This window comes from Chrysemys picta, chromosome 3, assembly GCF_011386835.1.
Source record: "Chrysemys picta bellii isolate R12L10 chromosome 3, ASM1138683v2, whole genome shotgun sequence".
Lineage (NCBI taxonomy): Eukaryota > Metazoa > Chordata > Testudines > Emydidae > Chrysemys > Chrysemys picta.
Window position 1 is genome coordinate 141,548,690 of NC_088793.1, and position 18,736 is coordinate 141,567,425.

At 39.6% G+C, this 18,736-nt stretch overlaps 1 protein-coding gene across 4 annotated transcripts in view; it reads left to right on the forward strand.

Moving 5' to 3' along the window:
• Window positions 1-18,736, forward strand: part of CNST (consortin, connexin sorting protein) — a 100,678-nt gene that overhangs the window by 43,863 nt on the left and 38,079 nt on the right. For all 4 annotated transcript variants that reach the window (XM_005311502.4, XM_065589178.1, XM_042845839.2 and 1 more), the window contains 2 exons: window positions 7,379-7,584; window positions 15,973-16,003. In XM_005311502.4, coding sequence (XP_005311559.2) covers window positions 7,379-7,584; window positions 15,973-16,003 — 237 coding nt within the window. The remainder of the gene's footprint in view (window positions 1-7,378; window positions 7,585-15,972; window positions 16,004-18,736) is intronic.

Sequence of the window (18,736 nt, forward strand, 5' to 3'; positions counted from 1 at the left end):
GTCAGCTCCGTGTGGTGGGGCTTAGGGCCCCAGACTTCAGCCCCATGCAGTGGGGCTTCATCTTTCTTCCCTGGGCCCCAACAAGTTGAATGCTGGCCCTGCTTGGCGGACCCCCTGAACCAGCTCACAGCCCTCCCAGTGGGCCCCAGACTCCTGGTTGAGAACCATGGATTTAAGGGTCCTTTGGCTGAAATAGCTGATAGATTCTTTCAGCCTTCATTTTTAATTAACAAAGTTATTAATTGGATATTAGGAAACACTATTTCATTAGGAGGGTGGTGAAGCACTGGAATGCGTTACCTAGGGAGGTGGTGGAATCTCCTTCCTTGGAGGTTTTTAAGGCCCGACTTAACAAAGCCCTGGCTGGGATGATTTAGTTGGGAGTTGGTCCTGCTTTGAGCAGGGGGTTGGACTAGATGACCTCCTGAGATCCCTTCCAACCCTGATATTCTATGATTCTAAAGTTTACTTTGTCTGGGAATTTCCCTATGTTTATGAAAATATTTAAGAATTTTGTAGTAACAGGACTCCTTGCAGATACTGTGAGCAGTTCATAATAAACATGGAACTCCTTGATGTTACTTGTGCCGTCCCTTTCTGGTAAAGAACAAAACAAATTGAAAATGACAAAATAAAAGGAATTCTTTAAATTTAAGGATTTTACAAGGATTCATCTATCTGTATTAGTGTTCAGTATTGTGGTTATAGTAATAAATTATCAGTTCAGGAGTTGACACTTTGCTTTCAACCACTAGTTCATGACTATATCAAGTCCTGGACCTTAGACTGGTATAATTTTCATTCCCTGTATTGAAATTAATCCTCTTATTTGTAAAGATATTTATTGTATATGAAGTATTATTAAATTTTCACTGTTATTTTGCAGATTCTCATTTAATATTCATGGCATCACCCAGTAAGGTGAAAAATCAAGTTTATGGATAGTGAAATTGAGATCTGTGCTATTTTCAATCAATTTCCAGTTCTGTTTCTTCTCAAACATGAAAAGGAAACTGCCCTGAGGCTGATTCCAGAGTGTTATTAACAGTGATGAAATTGGGAGGACAATGATGTCTGACATTGAAGTGTGTTGCCGCAAATTTATCATTATCTGGATCTAAAGTGGCATCAGATATACAGAATATACATTCTGGACCTCATAATCTGTCAGAGGGATGTAGAGGTGTTCATTTTGTTTATCAGGAAAAGCTTTAACTCAATTCTTTTATGTCATATGATTCTATAAGTACTGTATGTTCTCTCCTCATACCAGGGACCCCCAAGCTTTTCTGGGAATCTCCCCTCATCTCTCCCATTCACCTCAACCACTGTGTCCCCAAATCTCATGAATTGTTCCTCTTGCTTGGAAGAGCTAGGTAGCTGAGGATATGTCTAGACTGCAATTGGACACCCATGGCTGGTCTATGTGAGCTGACTCAGGCTGGGGGTGCTCAGGGTAAGGGGCTGTTTAATTGTGGTGTAGACATTCAGACCCAAGCTGCAGTCCACCATCTGGGACCCTCCTGTCTCTGTGACCTCCATAACTAAATTGTATCCTTGGTCATGGCAAATCTCATCACTTTTCACTTACAAGAAAATGGTGGTATCCTGAGCATCAGGTTGTTGCTTTCCCCAATCTGATAGTGGGGAAACACTTTTCTGGATGCTGGTGGGGAGGAAGAAATTAAAACCTTACAATACACCTCTACCCCGATATAACACGACCCGCTATAACACGAATTCGGATATAACACGATAAAGCAGCGCTCTGGGGGGGGTGGGGCGGGGCTGCGCACTCTGGCGGATCAAACCAAGTTCGATATAACACGGTTTCACCTATAACGCAGTAAGATTTTTTGGCTCCCAAGGACAGCGTTATATCGAGGTAGAGGTGTATATGTAACTAACAAAGCTGTTCCCATTCTTCATCACATTCACTTGTTAGTGTGGGGAAGCCATGTTTCCCTACCCTTCATCTGTTTGTGACTTTAGAGTGTAAACTCTTCAGCAATTGTCTCTTTTCTGTGTTTGTACGGCACCCAGCACAATGGGGCCCTAATCCTTTAGGTGCCCCCATAATATAAATACTTACCTCTACTAATACTAAATTCATACATCAATGTTTGATAATCACTAATCACTGTAGTGTTGATAAGCAGTTTGCATGTTTTACAACAGTTAGAATGACAAACAGCCCCATAGTGAATATAATACTGAAAAATTAAAAGTACACCTCTACCCCAATATAACGCTGTCCTCGGGAGCCAAAAAATCTTACCGCGTTATAGGTGAAACCGCGTTATATCGAACTTGCTTTGATCCGCTGGAGTGCGCAGCCCTGCTTCCCGGAGCACTGTTGTACCGTGTTATATCCACATTCCTGTTATATCAGGTCGCGTTATATCGGGGTAGAGGTGTATTATGAGCTAGCTATCATTACGTAGAATCATGACATTAGATTATATCTGCTCACTTTCCAGAAACTTCTTGATTCTGTCAAACCAAGCCTTCCCTAACAATTCACAGCTCCATGTACTTTGCCCCTCTTGTTAATTTCCAGTGAGAGTTGATTCCACCCACTAATCTTTCCAATATGTAGAATATTCATGTAAATACTTCAAAGCGACAGTTTTTAAAAAATGAAAAAAAATTCATAAGAAATACAAAATGAACAAAAGCCTGTTTGTTTGTTTTTAACAACCCTCCTTAGGATTTTAAGGAGAGAAAGTCAAAGGTGCAGAAGAAGAGGTGAGGAAAGGAGCAAGACTTAATCAAATAAGTGAAGTGGAGTTGTTTAGCAAGGAAGACTGCAGGGCATGAGAAGAAATGTGTAGTGAGAAATTCTGTGTGGTCCATGGACTTCCTTTAGATGCATTCAGTGGTAGACTGGGAATAACAGAAGTGAATGCAAGGAGTGAGCCTGCGCTGGGAGGTTATGAGTAGAGGCCCTGAAGTTGATTAAGGTGAAGGTATTAAGTGAAGATGTAGGAGTTGGGGACATGAGAGAAGTTTGAGAGGCTGGTGGCTTAGAGGTCATAAAAAGATCATGAGAGGGTGGAGGTCAACTGGGGGAAATGCAGTACTGCAGGAAATGAGATGGTTCTCTGAAAGGGAATTAGGCAAGCAAGAGCACAAATCTGGGTCAAGATCAGACCAAGAGAGTGACTATAATGGTTGATGGGGGAGTCAAATCACAGCTACAGGTGATGAGATGGTAATGATTCCTAGTGTTTTCTAACTAGGACCAGATTTAAACTGATCCTTAAAGACTCAGGTAATGACATGCAATCTTCTAGCAATCCACTTGTAAAGCAAAATATTCTTCTTAAACTAAATCCTCTAGATGAGCTTCATCTCAGTTTTTAATGTCATAAAAATAAGATCTGGCTGTAGCAACAGCCGTAATTGTTATTTCACAAGATAGAAATTCTTCATTGTATTATGTTAGCTATTTATTTACATTGGAAATTTATACTGATAAAGGTATCTGTAAAATATTTTATCAACTATAGTGTGAACAACTAAATCTAACACGTAGATACTGTATTAAGACAACAATTGTAATAATCTGTTTGCAAACAATACAGATGATTTTTATTGATATTTCAAGTACATCAGTAAGTTCTAGAGTTAAATACATGTGGGTTTTATTTTCCTGTGAGGTTATTCGGCCCTAAACTTGCTCTGATTCCAGGGAGCAGAATGATTGCAGTTCATTTAATTTCAGTCAGCAGCCTAGATTTGAAATGGAAAGAACAGATACTAATTTTTCCCCACTTGATCTGTTAGTCTCCTTGCTTTGAGATTATAGGACACAGAGTCACTCTGTGTTGTATAAACATACCTCACACAGCTCTAGTGGTTGGCCAAGAAATAAAACATCAGAATGTAGGTTAAAAGGCAGGGCAAAGTTTGAACAAAGTAAATAAACAAGTAATGGGTTGAATTAGGGAAACAATTATAAGTGAGCCTCTTGTACTGCAGAAAAAGGAAAATGGCATTCACTTACGGCCTGATCTGGCTCCACTTGAATTCTGCCTGTTTAGTCTATCTAGCCCAGTAGTTCTATGTTGTGGCCTCCTATTATACCAGAAAAAAATTCCCTCCCCCTATTGTTCGGGGGCCACCCCTTGCATTTTGCCATAAAGAAAGGCCTCCAGGTAAAAAAATGCCTATAATCTAGGCTTTTCTCCCGGACTCAATGCCGTAGTACTGAGTGCCTTACAAAATTATATTATTCCAGCAGGTAAACTAAACATAGTCTCACTCTTCAGTGCTCTCCTCCTTTCTCTACACTGAAAGAGGGTTTTATTTTTATATTTCTCTATTGATATTAATAATATTTATTATAGTAAAATCATTATGAGAAAACTGTGGTGAAGCTTATAGCTTTTTCCTTTTGTCCAGAAGGCAGGTAAAGTTTACAGCCATTCTCAATTCTTTTTAGGAATACTATATAGGCATGGGCCAGTCCCCAAGAAGACCGTCTTCTGCTTTCACAAGTCTCACACTTGCTCTTGATATACCCACAGATTGCAAAACATCCACTGACTACAATGGAGCAAAATTGGCCCTTTCATTCATATTCTCTTTAAAGGCTGTATGCAGTCAGCTATTACAAAATGACTCCAAAACCCAGGATATGCGTAATAAATAGCAGTAAAACAGGATATTCATAATAAAATAGCAATGTTACCAGGCAAAAACAGAGAAAGCTTTGTAGCGAAAGCTTAAATGTACCAAATTCGCTGAAAGAACTATAGAGGCATAGAATGCCACTATACGGACGAATGAGCTGTTTAGCTGCAAAAGTGGCAAAACTCCAGAAAGGATTAGAAACATTGTCAGGTTTAAAAATCAGAGGCTTGAAAACAAAATCCTTGTCTTTTATTGATAACACCTTAGATTATGAAAAATGAAAACCAAAAATTGAAATTTTAATTTACTTTTCACCCCAGTTATGCCCCTTGTTTTAGTCAGTTTCATGCTCTGGTTCTGCTGCAAAAAATAGAGGGAAATGCTTGACTAAAATGGAATTTCTTCTTCTTTTTTATCACACTGAAAACAATCCAATTAGCTTTTAAGAAATCACGGGCAAGTTGATCTTGACTCATACGTATGGAATAGGTTTTCAAGCCCGGGGGTGGGGGTGGGGGGCGGAAAGCTTTTAAAGAAGTAATCTCTTCTAAAGCACTGATGTTCAGGTCTGAGACAATCTCCCTTCCTATTTCCCTAAAAACAAAGGTGACAAGTCAAATGGGTGTGTTATTTTTAAACATTGCTATTATGTTATCGAAGAAAACTGAAATTTGACTTCCACCATCACCATCGCACTATCCATCTCTCCTCTTGGGCTGGTGCTTAGAGCAGTGCAGTGGGAGTAAGGCGCCTGTGTTTTCATTGGGACTCTACCACTGATGTGCTGCATGACTTTAGGGAAGTTCGTCTCTCGTTGTGTGACCGAGTTTTCCCCGTTGTAAAATGGAAATCATATCTGCCTTTTGTACAGTGCTTTAAGAGTCTCTGAATGTTGCTTCTAGAAGCACAAAATATTATAAAAATCTGATTGTAATGTTTTTGTGTATGTTCACAGTAAACTATCCCTGGAATGAGGCTCTTAGAATGGCAAACAAGTGACCACTAGGATTGCTGCATTAGAGACTTTTGCATGAATTATCCAGTGCAGCTCTTCAAACTCAGACATCTGCTTTGCATCCAGAATCTCTTGTAGGTTCTCTTCCTATTCCGTTGGCAGAGGATTGTCACTCAGCAATACTAAGTTTAAGCAGGATATACTGATTAAGGAGATGATGCAACTTATAAGTGAGGGAACTGAAATCCTGATGGGTATTAATAGTCAGATTGCATTTGATGAGCCTTCATAATTTCAGTGCAATAGCAATGGTGATTCATGAGGTGTCAGCTGCTTAAAAGTGAGGTCTAATGGAACCTAAATTTACAAAGGAAGAACTCTAGAATTATCCTTATGGAGTTATTTTGTAGCATTTTTAAAAGATCAACCCTGGTACAATTGTACAATTGTAACCAAATGTTGTAAAATGACATTGCATGATACACTTGAGATAATACATCGCTTGGTGCAGTTAATAGGAGCTTTCCTACTCATGGGAGCATTTGATAAATTATACAGAAAATACATCCTCTTGTTCATATTTTTTCCAAACTAAATTCGACACATACACTGTAAAAACTTAATAGCTCAAAAATTGAAGAACTTAAACTTCAAACTTAGAACGTGGCTAGGATATCTGAGGAATTGGTTGCCTTGCTAAGGCTTAAGCTACACTCAAATTTGCACCTGGCTTATTTATTTATTTATTTGTATAATTTATTTCAACGAGTGGGCCATAAACAAAGTTTTTAGCTATTAAAAATGTACAATTGAGCTTGCTGAATACCAGATTCCTAAAGATTTCTGTGGAACCTAAAGACGCCCAGCTCCAGTGAATGATGAGGTGAGATATTAAAATAGGGAACCAGGAGATCTCCACTCTGTTTCCTTCCTAGTTTAGCAGGGAATTGAACATAAGTGAAATGCAGTGTTGATGGAATTTGTCTGAGGGAACCGTATCTGTCTCTCTTACAAGTCCTGCCATCACACCTGCAGAGTTCATAAATGCCGTTTATGCACTGTGAATAACTTCTTAATGCTTAAATAATCATAGCTATTTATCAAACTGAATTTATAAGCTCTGCAATTACATATTGCTGTTAACTTTCCCAAAACCTCTCAGGGAAGTCACATCTGCAGAATCTTTCACATAGCTCCCAGAGTTTCAGAAGGGGCCCTTTAAAATGGGGGAGGGGAGAGAAATGCCATCAGCCATAGTAAAAGTAGTCCCGTTGTTTATGAAGGCTAATGTTCAAAACAACTTTGAAGTTTTTAAACTAAGCCATTTTTGAGTGATGAGCCTACCAAAAAGTTAGAAGTCTTGTAAGTTCCATGTCTCCAAAATTAATTAATCTCAAACTTCCAGCAACAAAAGTGCCTCTTTGGCCCAAGGCCACACCTGATACATTTCAAAAGGAAGTTTTAAGAAATGTTCAAAGGGATCAAAATCAGGATTACTGTAGAAATTGTCACAGCCTTCATTATATGAAGTCACCCAGGCCACTAATCTCTTTCTGAATTATGCAGAATAGTTTTAACTGGTTCAATATTTTTCCGAATTGGACCACAGCACCCCTTTAGTTACAGCTATAAAAAAATGCATGAAGTGTGTTAGTGTTTCTCAGATAGAGTCCTGCATCAGTGTCAGTCCATCTGTTACACCTGACTTTAATAAGACCAGCAGCTTTGTTTTCATTTTCCTAGTAATATTTGCATCCTAATCTAGGTATTTGTTTCCATTTAAAGGAGTTCCTTCAATTGACACCACAGCACTCAAGAAAGAGAATGCTCTCCTTAAAGCTACAGACTCAGTTCATGATGAAGATGCTGATGAGACAAATGTGAACTATCAGCAAAAGCAACAAAAACAGACTTTGCAGTTCCTTTTTTCCATGCTTCGAGAAGAATTTGAGCGTATGGACTCAAGGATACTCCCTCTATGTCTCCATCAGGTATCCCGTGTATCAGCATGTTGTTACATGTGATTATATTTTTATACTATTTTTTTGTCCTAGAACTTGTCCTCACTAAGAAAAAAAATACTTTAACATGTTTTAGGTAACACATGCTAAAGTCCTACTGTAGACAAGTCAATTTGTAGTTTTAAGATGTGTTGTGGTTAAAGAAAACCCTAAGGGGGAGGTTTTCCTTCACTATCAGTACATGTTAAAACTGCAAACTGCCTTGTGTTAAAATCCTAGTATAGTTATGTTAAACCACACCCTTTTTTATAGATATGGTCCCAGAGTAGGGTTGCCAGACATCCAGTTTTTGACCAGAGTTGAAAAGGGACCCTGGTGGCTCTGGTCAGCACTGCTGATCAGGCCGTTAAAAGTCTGGTTGACAGTGCAACGGGGAAAGGCAGGCTCCCTGCCTGCCCTGGCTCCGTGCAGCTCCCGGAAGTGGCCAGCATGGCTGGCTCCTAGGTGCAGGGGCGGCCACGGGGATTCTGCGCGCTTCCCCCGCCCCGAGCACTGGCTCTGCAGCTCCCGTTGGCTGGGAGCTGCAGGGGTGGTGCCTGCGGGCCTGGCCAGTACACAGAGCCCCCTGGCTCCTCCGCCTAGGAGGTGGACATTCTGGCCGCTTCCGGGAGCCAAACAGAGCCAGGGCAGGCAGGGAGCCTGTCTTAGCCCCGCTGCGCCTCTGACCAGCAGCGCCTGGCTAGAGCCCGAACCCCTGCCCCAGGTCAGAACCCGCTCCTGCACCCTAACTCCTTCCCAGACTCCACACCCCTTCCTGCATCCCAACCCCTTGCCCCAGGTTGGAACCCTCTCCCACACCCTAACTCCCTCCCAGAGCCTGCACCCTTCACTCCCACCCTCACTCCCCCCAACACCCTGCCGCAGCCCTGAGTCCCCTCCTGGAGCCTGCACCCCACACCTCCTCCTGTATGCCAACCCCCTTCCCCAGTCCTGAGCTCCCTCCCGCACCCAAACTCTCTCCCTCATCCCTGGCCCCACCCCAGAGCCCACTCCCCCCCCCATCCGGACCCTCCCCTCTACCCCAGCCCTGAGCCCGCTCCTGCACCCTGAACCCCTCATTTCTGGCCCCACCCCAGAGCCCTCACCCTTTCCTGCACCCCAAGCCCCAGTCCCAGCCCGGTGAAAGTGAGTGGGGGTGGGGAGAGAGCGTGACGGAGGAAGGAGGGGATGGAGTGAGAGGGGGCGGGGCCTTGGAGAAGGGGCGGGATCGGGGGCAGGGCAAGGGTTTCGGTTTGTGCAATTAGAAAGTTGGCAGTCCTATCCCAGAACTGAATACATACAGTTTAGGGGGGGACACATCTGTTTAAAATCACTTAAAGGTTGTAAAAAGCAACAAAGCAGCAGTGCTGACCAGAGCCACCAGGGTCCCTTTTCGTCCGACGAAGTGAGCATTCACCCACGAAAGCTTATGCTCCAATACATCTGTTAGTCTTAAAGGTGCCACAGGACTCTCTGTTGCTTTTTACAGATCCAGACTAACACGGCTACCCCTCTGATACTTAAAGGTTGTAGACATTGGTATAAGTAAGAATAGATTGGTTCTCTAAATAGCATTTTAATCTGGAAATACTCTTATTGCAGAGTTTCCAGCGTAAACTTAATGTATGGATGGTAAGGATCACTCTTACTCAGTTGAAGGTGGTTTTTATCCCATTAATATGTGCTGATGATTCTTCTTCCATGTAACCTGTCATAGTGCAATCACTATCTTAGCTCTACATCAGGCCAAGAGAATAGGCAGTGTTGTAAGATGAATAGTTGTGGATTTGAAAAATAAGTGAGAATTAATGTTCAGCTGTTTATTTCTGCCATGTAAAAGAAGCAGTGAGAGATAAAAAGGCATCTTTTAAAAAGTGGAAGTCAAATCCTAGTGAGGTAATTAGAAAGGAGCATAAACACTGCCAAATTAAGTGTAAAAATGTAATAAAAGCCCAAAAGGAGTTTGAAGAACAGCTAGCCAAAAACACAAAAGGTAATAACAAAATGTTTTTTAAGTACATCAAAAGCAGGAAGCCTGCTAAACAACCAGTGGGGCTCCTGGACGATCAAGATAAAAAAGGAGCACTTAAAGACGATAAAGTCATTGCAGAGAAACTAAATGAATTCTTTGCTTCAGTCTTTATGGCTGAGGATGTTAGAGAGATTCCCAAACCTGAGCCATGGTTCTGAGGAATTGTCACAGATTGAAGTGTCATTAGAGGAGGTTTTGGAATTAATTGATAAACTTAACAGTAACAAGTCACCGGGACCAGATGGCATTTCACCCAAGAGTTCTGAAAGAACTCAAATCTGAAATTGTAGAACTATTAACTATGGTTTGTAACTGGTCCTTTAAATCAGCTTCTTTACCCAATGACTGGAAGATAGCTAATGTAATGCCAATATTTAAAAAGGGATCTAGAGGTGATCCCGGCAATTACAGACCGGTAAGTCTAACGTCCGTACCGGGCAAATTAGTTGAAACAATAGTAAAGAATAAAATTGTCAGACACATAGAAGAACATAAATTGTTGGGCAAAAGTCAACATGGTTTCTGTAAAGGGAAATCATGTCTTACTAATCTATTAGAGTTCTTTGAAGGGATCAACAAACATGTGGACAAGGGGGATCCAGTGGACATAGTGTACTTAGATTTCCAGAAAGCCTTTCACAAAGTCCCTCACCAAAGGCTCTTACATAAATTAAGTTGTCATGGGATAAGAGGGAAGATCCTTTCATGGATTGAGAACTGGTTAAAAGACAGGGAACAAAGGGTAAGAATAAATGGTAAATTTTCTGAATGGAGAGGGGTAACTAGTGGTGTTCCCCAAGGGTCAGTCCTAGGACCAATCCTATTCCACTTATTCATAAATGATCTGGTGAAAGGGGTAAACAGTGAAGTGGCAAAGTTTGCAGACGATACTAAACTGCTCAAGATAGTTAAGACCAAAGCAGACACTGAAGAACTTCAAAAAGATCTCACAAAACGAAGTGATTGGGCAACAAAATGACAAATGAAATGTAATGTGGATAAATGTAAAGTAATGCACATTGGAAAAAATACCCCCAACTATACATACAATATGATGGGGGCTAATTTAGCTACAACTAATCAGGAAAGAGATCTTGCAGTCATCGTGGATAGTTCTCTGAAGATAACTACGCAGTGTGCATCGGCAGTCAAAAAAGCAAACAGCATGTTAGAAATCATTAAAAAGGGGATAGAGAATAAGACAGAGAATAGCTTATTGCCCTTATATAAATCCATGGTACACCCACATCCTGAATACTGCGTACAGATGTGGTCTCCATCTCAAAAAAGATCTACTGGCATTAGAAAAAGTTCAGAAAAGGGCAACTAAAATGATTAGGGATTTGGAATGGATCCCATATGAGGAGAGATTAGAGGCTAGGACTTTTCAGCTTGGAAAGAGGAGACGAAGTGGGGATATGATTGAGGTATATAAAATCATGAGTGGTGTGAAGAAAGTAAATAAGGAAAAGTTATTTACTCGTTCCCATAGTATAAGAACTAGGGGCCACCAAATGAAATTAATTGGCAGCAGGTTTAAAACAAATAAAAGGAAGTTCTTCTTCACACAGCGCACAGTCAACCTGTGGAACTCCTTGCCTGAGGAGGTTGTGAAGGCTAGGACTATAGCAGGGTTTAAAAGAGAACTAGATAAATTCATGGAGGTTAAGTCCATTAATGGCTATTAGCCAGGATGGGTAAGGAACGGTGTCCCTAGCCTCTGTTTGTCAGAGAGTGGAGATGGATGTCAGGAGAGAGATCACTTGATCATTACCTGTTAGGTTCACTCCCTCTGGGGCACCTGCCATTGGCCACTGTCGGCAGACAGGATACTGGGCTGGATGGACCTTTGGTCTGACCCAGTATGGCCATTCTTATGTTCAACGGGCTAGTGCTTTGCTCCCCTGCAAAGGGCGACTGGGAGTGTGACGATAATGTAGCATAGATATGTGGCTAGGATCTTTTGCACTATAATACACAGTTCAAAAATGTTGTTTTGCTGAATGATGGCTCTACATATTGACCAGAAGGATGTATTTTGAGGGGATCACTTTAGCTTCCTTTTTCTTATGGTGTCTGACAGTGCTACTTGATGGACTTATTCTTTTGCCATCGTTGTTGAAAACAGAGTATCTGTGTTCTCATTTGAAACTGTTCTTCAGCTGATTTCTGCGGCATAGTGGTTCCTTTGCTGCTGCATTGCCTCTTGTTGTCAGTGATATAAATGACCAAAATGAGTAATAAATAAAATAGGCGTCAGGTTCCATAAATATATTTTATATTAAAAAATAAATATTTTACTGGAAGTTTACATTAAAAATGGTGCTTTAGTGAAAAGTTTCTATTTCCTTGCATTAATTATGTATGTGAAACTTTGTTAGCACTAATTTAGTCTCTTGCCTGAAACAGAGTCTATATTTTGTGCTGGCTCGTGAATATCAACACCATATAAAGAAGGCATTGTAAATAGTGCAGAGATTTCAAATTATTTTACATGTATTAATGAATTTATCCTCACAACTCCTCTGTGAGTATGGGAAGCAGGTAAATTCTAGTTGTTGCTCTACACATGAGGCAACTGAGGTACAAAGAGGCAGATTCTTTCAAAGTCATGCAGGAAGCCTCTGGCAGAACTGAGAATAGAATCTGTTTCCTGACTCCCAGCCATGTGTTCTTACCACAAGAACAACCTTCCTTCCTGAGAAAAATGAAACAAGCCCTATGTTGGCCATAGTATATTTTTATTAAGCTGGAAAAAATGAAATTGTTGGAGAACAAAGCTTGTTATTTTCTTGTGAAATGAGCACTAATTAGAGTATCATCTTCTGTGAAATGGATTAATCTGTCATGAAGGGCCTGATTGAGATTTACTAATATAGCCTGCCAATAACTTGTATATGTAGTGTGTTTCTATCATTTTCTAATATGATGAGCCTTGACGTCAAACAACTGTTCATCTAGTATAGAATTAATTTTAATCACTTTTTATTTCATATGAACAAGTGCAATTTAAAACCAACTGCTGTATTAAAGAATCACTACAGCATTAAAATTCAGAATGGTATAATAAAAAGCTCACAATAGTTGTTTTCCAGGCATCAGTATACTAGAGCGTGTAATAAGGATTAAGTTTAATTAAGTAGAAAATTATCCTTTGATGTTTAACCGCAGCACATGCTTTTCAGATTTCTAGGAGCGTGCACATAATTTTTGTTTCTGCCATTACAAGACAAAAATTATAAATGCTCCTTGAGTTGTTCCAGGAATTTCTGGAACTACCATTCCAGGCAGCAGCCAGGATATACAAAAATATGAGTCTTAGAATTCATCTGTCAATTCCCCTTGGGAGATGTTGGCTCGGAATAGTCTAATAGGACTGAGCACCAGGAACACCCAATTTGTAACCCAAGCTCTGCCACAGACTTGCTTTGTACCTTGGGCAAGCAATTCAAGCACATTTTTGACTGCGCCCACGAATTGAGACACTCCGAAATGTTCAGAGGTAATAATTACCCATTGCTCCAGTAGAAGTCAATTGAATATCAGACACTGCATTTCTCAAATTGGGCACTCAAATGTCGAGGCATCAACAATATGTGGGCTCTTCTTAAAATTTTTGCCTTAGCCATACTATGCCGGTTGTTAAATAGGAATAATGCAAACTCTCAATGTATTTGAAGATTGATTAAGTAATGTTTGTTAAGGCTTTTGAAATTGTGAAGTTCTGTATAATTGCTAAGTGATGTTTTTATTTCTGAGCTGTATATGCTTCACCTTGTTAAACAAAACTCCTTTTTATTTCAGAGCTCTACAGGAAATTTTGCATAGGTCTTGTGCACACTTTGCCTGTCTCTCACAAGTACAGTTAATACCTTACTGTCTCAAACTGAGAAGTTGTGTTTGCAATGAGGGAGCATGGGAAGGAAAGGCACATTTCAGTGAATAAATGTTGGCTTTTCTGCACCATCTGATTCCATTAGTCTAGTTTCCATTGCTGTTGGAATTAGCTCTGGTCATCTCCATAAAACTCCAAACCACCAGCTCAGAACCAGAACATCTCTCTCAGCCTGGAAATACACCTATCCTCTGAGAAATCTAATAGTTTGGTGTATTTGAGGAGATGCCTTGAGTCCTCCTGGCTAGTTACATGGACTGTAACAGAATGGCATCTCTACAGTTTTAAATGCAAGAGATTAGTCCTCTGTGGCAATACCAAACAAATGGATCCCTTTACTTGGTGAACACAAAAAAACTTGCTATGTTCTACACCTGTCCTACTATGCCATTCAGGCTATTTGTCTGGGAGTTCTGCTGCTGCTAAATACTTGCAGTTCTGGTTTTCCAGTACCAATTGAAAGTCCATTGCTACATAATCAGTAACATACCCATTTTAGTAAACTCTGCATTTAAAAAATTACTCAGTTTTGTGAACACTATATTGATACTGTATCTTGGTTTTATTTATTTCCATGTCCATGTTTTGATATGGAAAGTTTCTCATGGTAACTCACTGGTGAGTATTATAGATCCCCTTCTGTATCAAACTACAGAAAATATGAGATGTTTGTGCCCCCAGCTGGGAAGTTTTAGCTCTTTAGCTGTAGCTATAGCACCTCATGCTTTTAGCTCTGGAGATCTCCACTTTAGTCCCCAGTGTATTGGCCGAGATGATGGCCATCACTCTGGTATTTAGCCTCAGGTTATAGGCTGGTTGAGTTTCAAGGATTAGAAGTTAATCTAACCTCTTCTTTTTTCTTCTTTCTTGCATTAATCCCATGAAATGTGGTCTGCCCTATGAGTCCTCTCCCTCCAAAGTACTCTGTTCAATGCCATATCCTCTATCGTACTATATACTGACCTGTCTTCCTTTATGACATCCCTCCACTTCTTCTTGGGTTGACTTATCAGTCTTTTTTTCTTGGTGGACTTTGTCTCAGTACCGTGCTTTATGTGACCAAACCATCTGAGCCTGCACTCCCTCGTTTTTTGTTTATGGGTGTTAATTTGAGTATATCTCTAACATACACATTCCTCATGTGGTCTTTCTTACTTATGCCATTCATCGACATCAACAGTTGCATTTCTGTGGAAAAGATTATTTGCTCATGTTTCTTCTTTGTTGCCTAACACTTAGCACCAGACAGTAAAACCAAACGGACCATGGTTTTATAGACTTTCCCTTTTAATCTTACTGGTATCTTCCTGTCACATGCTACACCACTTATCTCTCCCCATTTGAGCCACGCTTTTATTATTGTAGCTCTCATTTCATCCTCCATTTCCACATTTTCCTTGATTCTGGAAACTAGATACTTGAAACTTTGTATTTTCAGTATTGTCTGTCCCTCTAATTTCAAGGATAGTTCTTCATTGTTCACATTATTGAAATTACATACTATATACTCTGTTTTTCCTCTGCTTATTTTGAGCCCATGTCTCTCCAGCAGACTATTCTAACCCGTCTTAAACATTTTTACATGATCTTCTGAAATATTACTTCAAATAATGAGACTTCCTTCCTTACATAATTTTTACCTGCACTTGTCCTTGGCAATGTTTTGATTTCCAAATTAAACTGAAATGGTACTATGGATTCTATATGGAACAGGGAAAGTTCACTAGCCTCCTGTATCTATCTGCCGGATAGCTTTTTGTTTGTTATGACACACATGGGTTAGGTCAGACTAGATCTGGTAGAACAGTCTTTAAATGCTGTCTCTCTGTGTTTCTCATTGTTTTCCTTTGGCAGAGCTGTCACTTAATGGTCATGTTTAACCCATTCTGTTACAGCAATGTCATTAAAAGGGGAAAAGCCTTAAGTTGGTTCTACCTCATAAAATCTATAATGCAGGTCATAGAGCTGCCATCTGGCTTCATTTTGTGCCTGCTGTCACGTTGAAGGGTTTTTTTGGCTATCAAGACCCTGGGCTTAGTGAAATTGAGGAAAGATGGCTAGATGCTCTTCCACCTTGTAGACTTATACAGAGGAACAGCCTAGATAAGAGGCTGGGAGAGAGAACCTGAAGTGAAAGTACGTGGCTCCTGCAATTGTACAGAAAACAATTTTATCACAAGTCTGACAGTAGTTGATACTTTTCTTAAAGCCCCAGGTTCTGAAATCGTGTGATTTACATGACAATTTCAGCTTTCATTTAAAAAAAAAAAAGTTTCTGGCCTGTGTAGTTGTAGAAAAAAGCTTGAAAATGTAACCAAACTGTAATCTATAAACTCAAAAACTAGAATATGAACTCTTAAAAATTAAGATAATATTATACATGCATGACTATAATAAAGAATCAGAGAATCATGATGTTAAACATTATTTTCTTTTTCTTTTTCCTTTACAGATAGCTGAGGCCTATTTTCAGGAGGAGGAATGTATCCTTTCATTGATCAAAATTAACAGTGCTCTATTTTGTAAAAAAACTAAAGTGGCATCATAATCAAAATTTGAAAGGAAAGACTTTGATGGTTAACAGGCTGTGGACCAGGGTTAGGAAAAGGTGAACATGCCATGTTTTATAGATGAGTAAGCCTACAATATGTGCTTTCTGCTGTGTTTTCCTAGCAAGCTAGCTGGAGTACAAGTAAAGAAATAAATCCCCCTTCCCAAAGCTGTACTGATATAATTGGTAATGCCTGCACAGAAACAAAGACATAAGCAAAACAATTGGGTGCTTCAAAGAAATCAACTGTTTTACATGAGAAATCCTCTTCTGAGTATTCGGCATTAAGAATATGCCTTAGCCGAATAGGATATACACCTCAACCCTGATATAACGCGACCCAATATAACATGAATTTGGATATAACGCGGTAAAGCAGTGCTGGTGGGGTGGGGGTGGGGGGGAGCTGTGCACTCAGGCGGATCAAAGCAAGTTTGATATAACGCGGTTTCACCTATAACGCGGTAAGATTTTTTGGCTCCCGAGGCCAGCGTTATATCAGGGTAGAGGTGTATATCCTAATTTATAAAAATACTACTGTAGTGTTCTACTGTTCTCTGCATCAGGATAATGATAACCAGTTCACAGAGTTGAAGGAGAACTTGGCGATAACAAAAGCAAAACAATAATGTATGATTTTTACAACCCAAACGTTTATTGGTCAAATGTTACATCGGGATACAGTTTAGTTTAATAGTTTCCCAAACCACAAACAGTTGCTTCTTGGAACAGCTAGTTCTGGGGCACACATGGGGAGAGGTTACTCTTGACCTATTCCTAAATAATACACAGGACTTGATTCCAGGAGTTGAGCCAGTCATAGTGACTATAACATAATCTAACTTAATTTCATCCTAGGAGGGATTGATCATCCTAAAACCTTATGCTGTGATGTTATACTTTAGGAAGTATGGTTTTTCAAAAAACTTGGAAACGCTTTAGAACCTAAAGATGAAAGTTAAGAAATATAAATCCTTAGTATGGGTGTGGAGGCTACTTAAGTATATCACATTACTCATAGAACTTATGCATATCCTTAAACAAAAAAGAAAGCAGAAAGGAAAGGTAATTTAAAAATCATTCTGATTAAATAGCAAAATACAAGATTTTATTCAAGTCCCAGAAAGTATTCTTCCAAACATGAAAATCTAGCCCAAGTAATATTAAACTGTATACCTCTACCTCAATATAATGCTGTCCTCAGGAGCCAAAAAATCTTACTGCATTATAGGTGAAACCACGTTATATCAAACTTGCTTTGATCCGCCGGAGCGCCCCTCCCTCCCCCCCCCCCCCCCCCCCGAGCACTGCTTTACCGTGTTATGTCAGAATTCGTGTTATATCGGGTCATGTTATATCGGGGTAGAGGTGTATTTAGAAAGGGATAGAGAATAATTCTGAAAATATTGTAAAGCTAATATTTAAAATAGAATGTATGTCACCACCTTGAGAATTACTTTTGGTCATCCCATCGGAAAAAGGGATAAGAAAGAGAGAAAAAAAATGAACATGTAGAGGCATGGAAAATGAGATAAAAGATTAGGGCTATTTAGCTTAGAGAAGACATGACAGAAGTACAGTATAGAGAAAACCACATGGGTGCTCATATTTCATACTAGAAGAATGGTATTAATTGAAAAGCAATACCTTTAAAGCTAGTCAAAGGAAATACGTTTTTAACACTATGCTTGGTGAACCTATGGAACTCAATGCGACGAGATAGTGAGGCAAAGAATTTAGCATGGTTCAAAACAGGATTAGACATTTATATCAATAGAAAGGGTAGCTAAAATTATGCTAATAATAAATATTTGTAAGGGATAACAGCTCTTGCAACCATTAACTCCTAGGAATTAGGAAAGAATTTACCCCTAAATGTACTCTTGCATAATTATTCATGATAGGGATTTTAAACTTTCCTCTGAAGAATCTGATATTAACAATTAGTGGAGACAGGATACTGAATTAAATGTGCCATCGGTCTGATCCAATAAGGCAATTGCTGTGTTCTGTGTTTTATTTTCTAATAAGTTTATACAAGGCAAGGAATATTAACTCCTTTAGTGCTGTTTGTTTACGTGTCATGCTCTACATTTGTATCCCATAGTTAGTAAAAAGAGCAAGTACTTCTTGTGTCTTTGTGGTGATTACTATATTATTTTATTTGGTATAAATAATGCAAATATTGTGTCTATATACTCAGAACCTGATTCACTCTGTTTTCATCTCCGGTATATTGCCTAATGGAATTTGAAATAGTTGAATGTGTAAACGCCTGGCAAGAGGTGGTTTAAAATAGAAGGATTATTAGCTAACTTTATACTGCTTGGCAGGAGTAGAATTAGTAGAAAAGTATACAGCTTTTAGAACACACTTGTAGACACAATGAAGGCCCTGCAGAGGGGTGGAAAGAGATTGTTGGTAAAGGGGGAATGGTAAGCATAATCTCAAAATATTTCACAAAAAATGAGACACCTTCATACTTCAAAAATAGATTGTCTGAGGAGTAACTTTTGCTGGTGGCTGTTCACAACTTACTGCAGCTGTGCAAATAAAGTATTAGAAGTTCTTGTCCTAAGAAGGGGAAATCAAAATGCTTGAAGTCCTTTAAAGTTATGCTCTGTGTTTTGGGGGGATAGCTCAGTGGTTTGAGCATTGGCCTGCT